Below are 13,993 nucleotides of genomic sequence, written 5' to 3'. Positions count from 1 at the left end.
GGTCGAGGAGGACAGCCCGCTGACAGGAGAAAACCCTTGGACGGGGGTCAAGAAAAAAAACCTGCCCAACGGGGTCCCAACAAGCGGCGGCTCCCTTGACGGCGCCGAGCCCAGGACCACGAGGTCCAGAATCGGCGGCGGAGTAGGAACGGCCGGCACCGCATTGGTCGGCGTTGGTGGTGGCCGGCAGCAGATGGGGGACGGCGCTCGCAGCACCGACGCCAGGTCCCGACCCAAGTTCTGGAGCCCGGCCAGCCAGCGCTCCTGGATGCTGGCGATGCACTGGTCGACGGGGGTCAGAGGACGGCGCGACGGTGGGCGAGGCGGAGCCATCGAAGAAGAGGAGAGGGAGGGGTGGTGAGGGAGAGAGGGAGCGGTGGGAACAGTGCGACTGGGGCAGTGACAGAAGAGTGGGGGCGAGTTATGAGACGTCCCCACCATCTCCCGCGCTGCCCGAGGCGTGCAACTGCCTCGCACGCGTGGCTGTGCCCTGCCAGGCTCGCGAGAAACTGCCGATTCGGCAGTTTCCGCCGGGCCAGGCTGCTTTAAGGTCAGTGCGGGCCACAAACCGCATGCAGCCCAGGCAACCAAACAGGTCGCGCACATCCCGCGCGGGCCTGGTTGGGCTGCATGCGGGCAACCAAACACGCCCACAGTGAACATTCGCATAATTTGTGAACATTTTCTAATATACTATGAACATTTTTATAATGCATGATGGACATTTTATAGTATGCTGTGAACATTTTCTTAATATATGATGAAAAAAGTTGTAAGACACAATGAACTTTTTATATTACACGAAAATAAAAAAATGGAAAACAAAATAAAAGAAACAGAAACAGAAAAATAAGAAAAGAAAAAACCAGAAAAATGAAGAAAGAGCGAAGTGACCGTGGGCCGGCCCAAAATGGCGTGCCTCCGGACAATCCACCCCAAGCTGAGGCCTTTACAGGAAGAACCGAGGAGCGTCCCTGACTTCTAAGACCGGTTCAGGGGCTACTGATGGTGTACTCACCACGTCGTCCCCCGACCAGTGTGTCGGGCAACGGAGCTCCCTGGTGATTCACTAATAGGCCACACCCAAACGACCCACGGCGTACACAAGGTGGATTCCCGAAGGCTTGGCGCGCGCACTCCAAGATCAAAAGTCGTCTACACCACGATCTACACGTAGTTGACATATCTGTAACCCTAGACCCCTTTGTGCCTATATAAACCAGGGGGTAGGGCGCATAGAGGACACATAAAATCTCGTGGTAGAAACACATGTACTTTGTATTTCACCCCAGTCACTACAACTAAAGCAGGAACGTAGGTATTATCTCTTCGAGAGAGCCTGAACCTGGGTAAAAAAAACCTTGCATCTCTTGCTACCATCGTACTTAGGCTAGAGCTCGGGACCCCTTATCCGAGATTCACCGGAATTAACTCCGACAAGAGGTACCCCAGCCGCACCAGAGATCAGACCTCAAGTTTGATGCCTCGGTGTCTCATTAATGCGAATTGTCTTCCTGTGAGAGGAGGTGTTCCCGTCTATACCGAGGTGCCCGTGGTGGCTTCATGAGTCTTCAAGCTCTACAATTTCAACTCGATATTCAGTAGACATTTTTTTGTTTCCGTCTACAACGTTGCATGGTGCACTCTAGCAGGAAGTGACGCCATGACTCATCTTCCCCGCAAACTGCACAACTACTTGTCGTGGCCATATTCCTCTCAAGTAGAACATCCCCTGCTGGAAGAGAACTTTTCGCAAAGAAACATATGAACTTACATCTCAAAAAAGAAAAAGAACACATGCAAACTTTTGGCTGAAACTATACTTCATAATTTTGACCAATGTTTCTCCTCTCTGTGGCGGAACATGTACACACATATGTACCCACCCGGGGGCAGTGCTTTGTTTCACGTCGTCTTAGACGGGAGCACCTGTGTGGCTGTGTAACGCCCGCGTGCGTCAAAAGGAGGTAACTTCCCACGGGCGCACGCGCTTGGCCGGCCCACTCTCCCTGTGAGCGATATTTTATTTCATTTTCTCTCCGTTTTTAGTTGGTTTGAGTGTCGTGTCGGGTTTACTGTAACGGCCCATACTATAACATCCAGTTTACTATATAGGGCGGTTTTTTGTTCGGTTTTTATTTTAAAAATACACATTGAACATTTTCTTAATATCCGATGGAAATTTTCTTGATATACAATGAACATTGTAATAATACATGATGAATCTTTTTTATATACGATGAACATTGTTGAAAAAATGTGATTATATACATTGAACAATTTTCGAATACGCATTGAACATATTGTAATATACGTTGAACAATTTTTTAATACATTGAACATTTGTGTAATATATATTGAACAAATTTCAAAACACACAGTGAACATTTGCATAATTTTTGAACAATTTCTAATATACGGTGAACATTTTTATAATGCATGATGGACATTTTGTAGTATACTGTGAACATTTTCTTAATATATGATGAAAAAATTGTAATATGCAATGAATTTTTTTATAATACACCAAAAATAAATAAAATGGAAAAGAAAGTAAAAGAAATAGAAACAGAAAAATAAGAAAAGAAAAGACCAGAAAAAGGAAAAAAGAGCGAAGTGACCGTGGGCCGGCCCAAACTGGGTTGTCTGGACTCCACGCTTCAGCGAAGCCACGCCCTTCTTGATGCTGACAACATCATTCCTCCAGTCTAATTGCAGCCTCTTTACCGAAGTCTTTGGAGTATTTCTTTGAGGAAAGATTGATACCGCGAAGAAGGTGTTTACAAAAAATTTCATTGTGGTTCTTAGTCATAGGAGTTATTTTATCTTTTTTTGGATCTTAGGTCCAAAGCAGTGTACCTGTAATTGTTATCGGTATCAATAGAGTAACAGGTGTTTTTTTTAAAGCAATACATTTCTGAAATATGGTACTACCATTTAAATTAAAAAATATCATTGCGTGTTCAAGAAATATTCATGCCGTGTTAAAAAAAATTCTCCTGTATATTTTAAAAAATATGGATAGCATTCAAAAACAACGTTCACACATTTCATAAAAAAATCATGCAGTTTTTAAATGTTATACAATGTAAAAAATATGTTTTGACAATTCAATAAAAATATCAGTCACAAAATGTACGTGATATTTTAAAAAATGTTGATGTGTTTCACAAATATATCATGACATTTTAGAAAAATACAATGTATTTGAAAAATATTTAGCACGTATTGATTTTTTTAAACATGTGTTTGGAAACAAATTCATCATATACTATCTCTCCCTAATAATAAAGCACGGATTGACTTTGTCGGGTTCACCGTCACAATGCGCTTTCTTCTCATGTCATAATACGCTTTTACGATTTATATGGACAAAATTATAATATAAACGAGGTGGTACTATTCATGTGATCATGTACCAATAATTTTTCTTGCGTCTACCCGTCCGTTGTTGTATGTCGTTTCTCGCTCCTCCGTCGTGCAAAACCGGAAGTTGCTTACTTGGAAAACCAGCGATCTACACCGTGACTGAAAAGGTTACGACTCAGGATTCCGTAAATTTTCTATGCTCATATCTAAATATACGGCCAGACACGCACGTGTCGCTTCTGGGTTTCACGCGAACCATTGGACGGAAGCAGCGGCAGCGTGACAAATAAAAAAAAGGAAGCAGCGGCGGCGTGACGCAGTCCGGATCTCATAGGGCACGAGCCGGCCGGCTTGGTTACGAGGCCAGGGCCGGCCCTGAGGGGGGCAGGGGGGCGGCCGCCCCGGGCCCCCAAGATCGAGGGGCCCCTCCCTAGGTATACACATGTTAGCTATGGTCCAACATATTTCCGGTCATCAAAAAAATTCTGTGGACTAGACGGCTGGGCCTCAGGCAGCACGATGGATCGTACGCACGATGGTCCAACATATTTGCCGCTAGGAAGGAAGCCAGCGATCGATTCGGTCGTTCCTAGTTACTACGTGCACATTAAAAAAATGAACTGATTGATCCTTTCCGATTCTTTCCTTGATTAGTTCGTGCATGTCGATAAAAAAGAAACAGATTGATCCCTTCTTCCATCTCGCACGCAGTTCACGCAGCGATTCCCAATTTCTCAGCGGCCCTTTCCTTCTAAAACAAAATTTCCTCACTAATTCAGATCAACCGCCGATTTCAATTCCCTGCCTCCATGGGGCCGTCGAAGCCCTGCCTTGCTCTCCGTCCGTCAACGATTCGACCATCCGAGGTATATCTTCTATTCATATTGAGGTTCCTAGTTTATTAGATGAATAGCCGACACATCGGTACTGTTCAACAATTGTCAATTGATGCAATTTATTTATTTATTTTCAGCATTGTGTCTTATATATCCTGTCATCCATAAGAAAGTTGTGGATGAATTAGTACAATCACAGAGTAGAAATATTCATAATTTTTTCTAAGAGAGTTGGCATTCCATAGAGGAAGGGCAACCAACTAATGGCAATTAAGAACTTGATCAGCGAGAAGAAAATATCGACACCAACAGCAACGATAACAACGTAAGGTGCTCTGACCTCTGAGTATGTAGGTAATTCATTGGATGTACATGTACAGTCAGCTAGTGATCATGAACAACCAGTTTATGCTACTGATATTTATGAAAAAATTAGGATAATCTTGATAAAAATACAAGAAACATCTTACTTGAGAAAGGGTCTATGAGAGAGGACAGAAAATGCCATACCATCTACATGATGCAGGAAGATGTTTTTCATATGGTCATTATCATAGGAAATTAAGAGATGGGGAGGAACATGATAAAATGACTAGTTTATTCAAAAGATGTCGACAAAGCTTTTTGCTTCCATTGTAAGACCTTCAAGTCTAGCATTAGTAGGAGTTTATTCCAAAGGTTGACAAAGTTTTTTGCTTCAACTATAAGATCTTCATGTCTACCATTAGCACGAATCAGAGATCATCAGCACATGATGGATTAGGACATTTTTAGGTAATATGTGTAAATTATTTGATATATATACTGATTTTGGATGCATGTAGGTGTTATTGGCAATATTTCATACATATGCAGATTAATTTTTATCGCTATTATGTCTACATTAAGGGCCCCGGGTTTTAGTCTCGCCCCGGGCCCCGAAAATCTCAGGACCGGCCCTGTACGAGGCTCAGGGCTTCTCGCCGCCACCGCCGCCCCCTGATGTAGATGGCGTACGGGTGGTTGCAGTCTGCTACACTCCAGCGATTCCCGTGATTCCGACGGCCTGGTCCTCTGCATCCTCGGTCGCCTCCTCCTGAACATCTGCCCATCTCGCTTCACCAGGCCTTGGTCCCTCTTTCTTGTGGCCAATGGGGGAATCCATGCCAGGGAGCAACATGCATCAATGGAGTTCCTGCAGAGTAGAGCACGGAGACCATGGTGGCCGTCACGGTCGTCGTGACCGCTGGCGCCGGATTTCCTCCTCCGACAGCAAAAAAAGGTTCGCGCGCGCCAACTCCTATAGATAGTGTGCGGGTTCTTTGGATCGAGTACAGAGTTGGGAAATTTGTTGTGGATTTTGTGAGATTGATATACTTGAGGCGTAGCCATCTGCGTCTTTGATTATCCATGAAGCTGCTCAATATATATGTGTTTTTTTTTCGTCTGGATACATGCACCAGTTCCGCTAAGGACTGCCGATTCATACTTTCGAGGTAATTTAGGTGAACCCGGGTGATTAAATTTTGTCGTACTTCCATGCATGCTCCCCTCTCTCAGTTTCTCTAGCGATGTGTTGCTTCTGTGTTTCGTTGGTGGCACCAGACCAATTCATCTCTACCACATGACCTGATGCTCTGTATTTTTTGGAACGTATTTGTCTGCTGGAAGAAGCTAGCTTTGACGGATTTAGGTGTGATTTATCTAGAAAAGGAAAACTGTACGAGGCAAGCCAACGGCAAGAAAGACAAACAGGATGACGCCGGACTGTTGGAAGCTGACATGCTGGATCCATGGCGGGCTGGTGCTTTGCAGATGAACCGACTAAGAGATTTGTGCGCTGGCCCAACAAGAAGGTGCAGCGCTATTCTACACTCTTCTCAAAGTAATAGCTTATTGGATGCATACATCATCTGTTTTTCTTCCATTGAATCAGAACTACCTATTTATAAAGTAGTAATGCTTTTCCATGTCAGGGACATGTCGCTGACCTCTGCGAGCGAGCGATGGTGGTGAGAGTCTGCAATAGAGAACAGACTTGAAAACGGCGTCCACAAATTGCATTGTCAGATGCGGTACCTTGTAGAGGCAAGGCCTATGGTGGCGGCATCTAGGCCCTGATGACGGCAACGGTAAGGTGTACATTAGGTACAAAGCTACACAACCTCACCTTCTATCTCGAGTTCTCGACAAAGACGGGTCAGGCACCAGCTTCATCATACACAGGTATGAGATTTATTATCTCGCCACTCCCAGACACAAGACACCATACTCATCCGCAACCCTCGCTGACCAACATGTTGTTCTTCCTGTGCAAAAGCACCAGAGTCGAGTTATGTCACCACCATGATGATGAATGGCGACCCGTCTTTGAAAATCAAACGAGCGGAAGCAGAATGACTCTTTTTATACCATACGTAACATTTTATCTCCAGGATTTTATCGACTTTCTCGACTCCAATCGCCCTTAGAATGCTCTTTTTTTATACTTTCTATATTTCCTCCTCAATACCCGTCGGTATTGCATGTCGGATGTACCATTGCTTATAGCGACAATCTTGAATTGGGCGACAGAGATAATGGGTGGAATAAGAAGAAGAGAAGTGAGTTAAACGTTAACAAAAATCGGCAATGCTATCTGACGTGTACGAGGATCCTAAAGGTACATATTTGACATGTTTGATAATATTGCACAATTAGAATATCTATGCCTTCGAGCCTGTTCAGGCCTTGCATTCTCCCGTTGCAACGCACAGGCTCTTTTGCTATATTTAAGAAATGTTCAAAATTTCCGCGCACAGCCGTCGCAACCGTTTTTGCCAGCGCTAAACGCGTTCTCCAGTCCAGTCCACCAGAGGAAAGAAAAGGCAACAGAGAAATCCATCTAGGTCTCGGCGGCGGAGGCGGTTTGATCTCACCGCCGGCGATCTCCTCCTTCCTCACCACCCGCCCTCTCCATATCTCGCTCCAGTTACAGTACAGGTACCGCCGTCCTTGTGATTTACCCGGTGGGGATCCGCCACCCCCAAAGGGGTTTCGCTTATTCCTGCTGTTAATTATATATCTGATCTGAAGCAGGAGTGCTCCATCGGTCGGTGGCCATGTCGTCCGCCAACGCAACCTGTTGTGTTTCTGGAGAATTTTGGATGTACGTATGCAGACACTACTCTTTTTTTTGTGTGGATGACACTACTTTCATATATGCAACTTTGGGGATATCGTACTTCACATTTGATCTAGTATGAAGGAATCAATAATATTTGAAGAACTTAAGATGCAATCAAGAGCTTGATGAAACGTATGACATAAAGTGAATGCCAATAGATTAGTATCCATACAGTGATTTTTTATCTTAGACCAAACAAAATAAGCCTTAGATTTTCGGGCTGTCTGTGTCTGTGAGTGTGTGTGTGTGTGTGGGGGGGGGGGGGGGGGGGGGGGGATAGAACTTAGACTATTGAACATTACATTATAACAGCCAGTTTGGTGTAGTAATGTAAGGGCTTATTTAGAGAAGACTCTTAATCGCCATGTCTTCTAATTAGCTCAGGCAACCTTGGCTCCATTGTGTTTACATCATAATTTCTCTATGTCCATGCATGCAGTGACGGCTCTGCCAGACTGCAGATAGGGGATGGTCCCGTTCCTAGACCATCATCGATTACTCTCAAGGAGTTTGGTGATCTGTGGGTAGCTGACGCCAAACGTCAGTTCAGTCTCAGGCCCAAGTCACCGTCCCCTGATGAGAAGCTGAAACGCAGACAAGAGCGTAAGCGCAAGGGCTTGGTCATAGCGCTCAACACGTATGCCAAGCGAAACAACATTCAGGTATGCCAAAATAAATCATAATCAAATATTTATGTTTGCTTGCTTTTTTTGCTTAACGACCCGTATTAAGGTGTGTTTGAGTTATTATGGAACTAAACTGCTGTTGTAGTTCATTATTTTTACTACTCATGGTTGGCTAGAACATCCATGCAGATCATGCGATTTACTGCTGACCGGTCTGTTATACTCACATGTGTCGACCGCTTCTATTTCAGCTCTCTGAGTTGGAATTTGTGGAAGAGAAAGAGAGTAATCAAGTCGATGGATGCGCAGCACTATATGTGCACTCCAACTTTCTGGTGAAAGGTTCAGATGGCAGACATACTATGTTCTTTGCTGAGATGCGACCTGACTGCACACAGGAAGAGGATGTTGTTCTCTGCACACCTTTGGAAGAAAACAATTATGGTAAGTTGGTAACTATATACTTGGTGGAATCTCCATGATTTTCCGTTAGTCATATCATGTGCTAATGTGTACATATATTTTTCCACGCATCAACAAGGTCATTGTTTCGGGTGCGATGATCGAGCAAAGGAGCTTAGGCATCCCTCGGGCGGTGGCTACTTGGGTGGACATAATGAGATGATTTTTCACTTGGAGGAGCTGGACAGTGATGATGACTGTTTTATGTGATGAGAGGAATCTATCCACCAACTAATCTGTTTGGTCTTGGTCTACTATATGCTGATGGTCTGACAAGCAAGTTCCTTTTCGAGAAGTACCGTTGCAAGAGGTGATGCATGTGACATGTTATTGTAATATGTATCTTTAATATTAACTAAAATTATGCTTGAATCGGCGTAATAAATTATTGTAACTGAATGAGTATAGGATGATGTGTCCTAAGAAACTCCTGATTTGCGTATTTTAAACCTGGACTGGGAGTCGCAGTATTTCAAATTTTACTTGGTGCGAGATATTCTCTTTACTTGGTGTGAAAAGGGAGAGAATATTCGGAAAATACCAATGAAGGCCGAGCTCCGGGGAGCTTTGTATTTAAAAAAATTGAAAAGTCATATTTTCAAGTTTCAAAACAATTTGAAAAGAATTCCGTGGAAACATCTTTTTTCACTGGCTTGTGAAAAATCATTTGATTTTTTTGTATTTTGTAGGCTGTACAAAAAAGAAAAATTCAGCCGAACAAAAGAAATTGGCCCATCTTAAAAATACGTTTTGGCTTTTTTCTGTACGCCATGTGTGGAAGTATATGGTTATGAATTTTCACACATACGTAGTTCCACGTAAGACACATGTGTGATTGTTCACAAAAAAATTCACACTGTAGTAATTTGTTCTTTCAAAACTAGCTCCCTAGAGCTCGGCCTCTAAAAGCCCGCAAGAATATTGCCCTATTATCAAGTCGGTAGTGACTAGCCCTTCAAAACAAAGGGTGTGGATTAATGCTACTACATCTTTGTAAGTTGTAACGGTCTTTTGGGGTTCAAGCCCCTCTTTCGTTGTAATTTATGTCTTATATTGTCCAATGCGAACATCTATTTGTAAGTTTACTAATTTAATTTAAAAAGAGGATACAGAGGAGTTTGAGCAACAAGTGAACTGAGAGGATTACAGTCAAAATAATCCATACATACTGAAGAGTGGAATTTTATCTGCAATCTTCACATGGCATTAGCTCAAAACAAAACGCCGAGGAGCTTTATCTGTGCGTAAGAGTGAGCCATTTTGCAAGTCAGGTTAGAGATTCAGGAACACCTCTCCTGAAATCTATGAACAGGACCTCATTGATGCATGCCATCTTAGTAATCCTGTTACCTTGTGATGTGTAATGAGTACCGAGAATATATGATAGGCTTTGCACTGTAAGTGTTACTACCTTAAAAAACAACTTTTTTGCAAAAAATAAAATGCATACAAGTATAAAATAAAATGTCACAACGTCATCAAGCAAAGCATGATAGTTGGTTGCTATTATAAGCCCAACAAACTGAATAAAAACGCAAAAGTTGCTATATGTGCTGATTGTTCTTGCTAGATTATACGAATAAGCAGCAGGCATTAATCTCACGGAAACAGAACGATTATATATCTAACAGCGCAAAATAAATCCTTACATATGCAAGCTAATTTCTACTTTAACTAAAAAATCCTACTGCCAGCCAAGCCTGCTAGTCTGTTGGACGCTCCATAAAATTCAACACAATAATGAAAAATGCTGGGAATCACCAGCTAGAATGTACAGAAAAATGAAAGACAAGGCATTGCTAAATTCAACTGACTGACATAAGTTCTGCAGCTCTCTGCAATTAAGCAGACATTACAGTGAGGCTCCAACTCTGCTATAAGATACTCCTATTGCTCTCCATCAGTACATCTGACATTACAGCGAGGCTCCAAATCTGTGATAACTGAAACATCTACAACCACATGTATGAGGGCTGTCAAGAACTCCTGTCAGATGGCTGCTTTACAAAAAGCGTGGGTATTCTATATCAGTGTCACTTTTAACATGAGCACCATCCTGCAGTACTCGATAACCTAAACACTAGCACGGTACAGATATTTGAGACAACTACAAGCTACTCGGCCAAAACCATCGTCTCCCCACTTTTTACCGTACGAATTTTGAAAGATATACTATGACAGCCCATCACTTGTCCTGCCGTAACCAACAATCACCACGCAATGGGAACAGGCCTGCCCTGCAGGATTTGTTTCGAATGTTGCCCCCTTAGGAATGTCGTAGATATCATTGGGACCAAGCCTATGATAATCGGTTGTGATTCTGAAATTCCCAATGAGGGCTATTCCATCCTCCAATAGCTCACGAGCCTCTTCAACTCTGGCTGTGTTGAGTTTCTCAAATTCCTTTATGCGATATCTTTGGAAACTCTGCAATAAAACAACCATTATAGGTCATGCACTGTTCAAGACAATGTTGGGTGTACAAACGACATGTAACTACTTCAAACAAAAAGAAAACTAGTTCAGAGTCTGTTGAGTGCACAGAATATCAGAAAACATACATGAAAGTTCACTTTTGCACTGTTATAGGCTTCTTCAGTTATGACACCCTGAGCTACCATCCTTTCCAGACAGTAATCAAGCGTGTTGAAACCTTTTATTCGATTTGTTGCACAAAATGAAGTGACTAAATCTTGAAGATGATCCAGCGAGAGATTTAGAACGAACTCCTTTGACAGAAGTGGAAAATCATAGTAACAAGAAAACAAAGTTTCTACGATCTGATCGTGGAGGTGAATATTTGAGTTATGAGTTTGGTCTTCATTTGAAACAATGTGAAATAGTTTCGCAACTCACGCCACCTGGAACACCACGGCGTAATGGTGTTTCCGAACGTCGTAACCATACTTTATTAGATATGGTGCGATCTATGATGTCTCTTACCGATTTACCACTATCGTTTTGGGGTTATGCTTTAGAGACGGCTGCATTCACGTTAAATAGGGCACCATCTAAATCCGTTGAGACGACAGCATATGAACTGTGGTTTGGCAAGAAACCTAAGCTGTCGTTTCTTACAGTTTGGGGCTGCGATTCTTATGTGAAAAAGCTTCAACCTGATAAGCTCGAACCCAAATCGGAGAAATGCGTCTTCATAGGATACCCAAAGGAGACTGTTGGGTACTGATACGCCTCCGTCGTATCTATAATTTTTTATTGTTCCATGCCAATATTATACAACTTTCATATACTTTTGGCAACTTTTTATACTATTTTTGGGACTAACATATTGATCCAGTGCCCAGTGCCAGTTCTTGTTTGTTGCATGTTTTTTGTTTCGCAGAAAATCCATATCAAACAGAGTCCAAATGGGATAAAAATGTACGGAGATTTTTTTTTGGAATATATGTGATTTTTGGGAAGAAGAATCAACGCGAGACGATGCCAGAGGGGGCCACGAGGCTGGGGGCGCACCCCTGACCCTCGTGGCCACCCCGTAAGGCGGTTGGTGTCCTTCTTTTGCCGCAAGAAAGCCAGTATCCGGATAAAAATCGTGTCCAAATTTCAGCCCAATCGGAGTTACGGATCTCCGGGAATATAAGAAACGGTGAAAGGCCAGAATTTGGAACGCAGAAACAGAGAGAGACAGAGAGACAGATCCAATCTCGGAGGGGCTCTCACCCCTCCGCCGCCATGGAGGCCATCGACCAGAGGGGAAACCCTTCTCCCATCTAGGGGAAGGTCAAGGAATAAGAAGAAGAAGGGGGCTCTCTCCCCCTCTCTCCCGGTTGCGCCGAAACGCCGCCGGGGCCATCATCGCGACAATGATCTACACCAACACCTCCGTCATCTTCACCAACATCTTCATCACCTTCCTACATCTATCTACAGCGGTCCACTCTCCCGCAACCCGTTGTACCCTCTACTTGAACATGCACTACAAAAAAAAGACACATCCGTGACATTTTGGGCCGAACGAAAAAAATGTATGTCATACTTATGACACTTCTATGACGATAATTGTGACAAAACCCGGTATCATCATAGATGTGGTGGGATCCTACTTCTATGACAAAAAATCATGACAGAAAATGGGCTTTTCGTCCTGGGCGGGCCGGAGACGCAGCTGCATGACATTCTTTGGGCCGTCCATGACGGAGAAAACCGTGGTAGAAGCGAGGGCGAGGTAAATATCGGGGGAGTTCCCGGTTACGGTGGGTGGTCGGGGGCCGAGCGATGCGCGTTTCTCTCGTACCTACGCGCGTGTGTGTGAGGCGTTTCGCTCTAACTGAACCCGAGCGATTGCACTGCAGGCTACGCGTTACTGAACCTGAGCGATCGATCGATGGCTGTTAACTGAACCCGATCGAGCGATTCCTTCGCTACTGCTGCTAACTGAAGCCGATCGATGCTGCCTCTGAATGAACAGGGAGCGTTGTTGGGGGGTTTGGATGAACAGTTCCCGGTGGGGGTTGGATGAACAGGAACCCGTGGTAGTAGAGGCCGTTGCCGCTGGATGAACAGTACCCCGATCGATTGAGCCGGTGGATGAACAGGACCCCGTGGAGGGCTGGATGAACAGGACCCCGTGGAGGGCTGGTTGAACAGGAGCCGGTGGAGGGCTGGTTGAACAGTAGCCGGTGGAGGGCTGGATGAACAGTAGCCCGTGGAGGGGTGGTTCAACAGGACCCCCGTGGAGAGGGCTGGTTGAACAGTAGTCGGTGGACGAGCGGTGGAGGCTGGATGAACAGGAGCCCGTGGATGAACAGTCGCAGGTGGATGCTGGAGGAGGTCGACGGTGGATGAACAGTAGCCCGTGGAGGCTGGAGGAGGTCGACGGTGGAGATGAACAGTATCCCGTGGAGTCCCGTTTTGCAGTACACCACACCCCTCCCAATGAACAGGACCCCGTTTCGACCGTAGCCACAAGTCCGTTTCCTCCGTTTTGCAGTACGCCACACCCCTCCCGATCAACAGGACCCCGTTTCGACCATAGGAGGTCCGTTTCCTCCGTTTTGCGGTACGCCAGACCCCTCCTGATGAATAGGATCCCGTTTCGACCGTGGCCGGTCGAACACAAGGCTGTTTCCTCCGTTCTGCGGTACGCTAGGCCTCGTTTCCATCGGTTGTTCCGTCCAAGCCGGTTGGCTCCCGATGAACACGACGACGCATTCCGTTCCGACCCAGCCGGTTGGCCCCCCATGAACACGACGACGACGCAGTTTCTCTGTTCCGACCCAGCCATGTACACGAGCCCTGGCCATACGTATGCGCGAGTAGGCGTTCGAGACCCCGCCGGTATGTACGTACGTGGTCGTATTTACTTTCTTGCACCCTGGCCGCTGTACGTACGTGTACATGCTACGTGCGTGCCTCTACTACGACACGTGCGCGCCTCTACATCGACTAGTATGTATGTACATGTTCGCGACCAGAATGACAACGCTACGTACACTTCGACCAGGTGGGTCCCGACTGTCAGGCACTTCCTTGCGTGCAAAGATGTAGCTGGTGGGTCCCAGCTGTCAGGGGGGAAACGTTTTTTTCGCGAAATA

General features: G+C 44.9%; 1 protein-coding gene across 1 annotated transcript; it reads left to right on the top strand.

Moving 5' to 3' along the window:
• The first annotated feature begins 5,012 nt into the window (after positions 1-5,012).
• On the top strand, positions 5,013-8,920 carry LOC123173838 (uncharacterized). The gene is made up of 8 exons (XM_044589955.1): positions 5,013-5,466; positions 5,893-6,040; positions 6,161-6,846; positions 6,986-7,166; positions 7,263-7,332; positions 7,790-8,012; positions 8,228-8,420; positions 8,518-8,920. Exons 5-8 carry the CDS (start codon positions 7,286-7,288, stop codon positions 8,646-8,648), a joined length of 594 nt encoding a protein of 197 aa, XP_044445890.1. The 5' UTR covers positions 5,013-5,466; positions 5,893-6,040; positions 6,161-6,846; positions 6,986-7,166; positions 7,263-7,285; the 3' UTR covers positions 8,649-8,920.
• The last annotated feature ends 5,073 nt before the right edge of the window (positions 8,921-13,993 follow it).

This window comes from Triticum aestivum, chromosome 1D (genome assembly GCF_018294505.1).
Source record: "Triticum aestivum cultivar Chinese Spring chromosome 1D, IWGSC CS RefSeq v2.1, whole genome shotgun sequence".
NCBI classification, from domain to species: Eukaryota; Viridiplantae; Streptophyta; class Magnoliopsida; order Poales; family Poaceae; genus Triticum; species Triticum aestivum.
The sequence above is the reverse complement of the archived record's forward strand: the minus strand, read 5'-3'. Positions and strand labels throughout refer to the sequence as shown.

What these genes read in the sequence shown, in the direction of transcription:
- LOC123173838 (XM_044589955.1), top strand. Translation starts at nt 7,286, where the DNA reads ATGTCGTCCGCCAACGCAACCTGTTGTGTTTCTGGAGAATTTTGGAT. An exon ending in GTTTCTGGAGAATTTTGGAT is followed by an intron (nt 7,333 to 7,789) that starts GTACGTATGCAG and finishes CCATGCATGCAG; the next exon opens with TGACGGCTCTGCCAGACTGC. An exon ending in CCAAGCGAAACAACATTCAG is followed by an intron (nt 8,013 to 8,227) that starts GTATGCCAAAAT and finishes CTTCTATTTCAG; the next exon opens with CTCTCTGAGTTGGAATTTGT.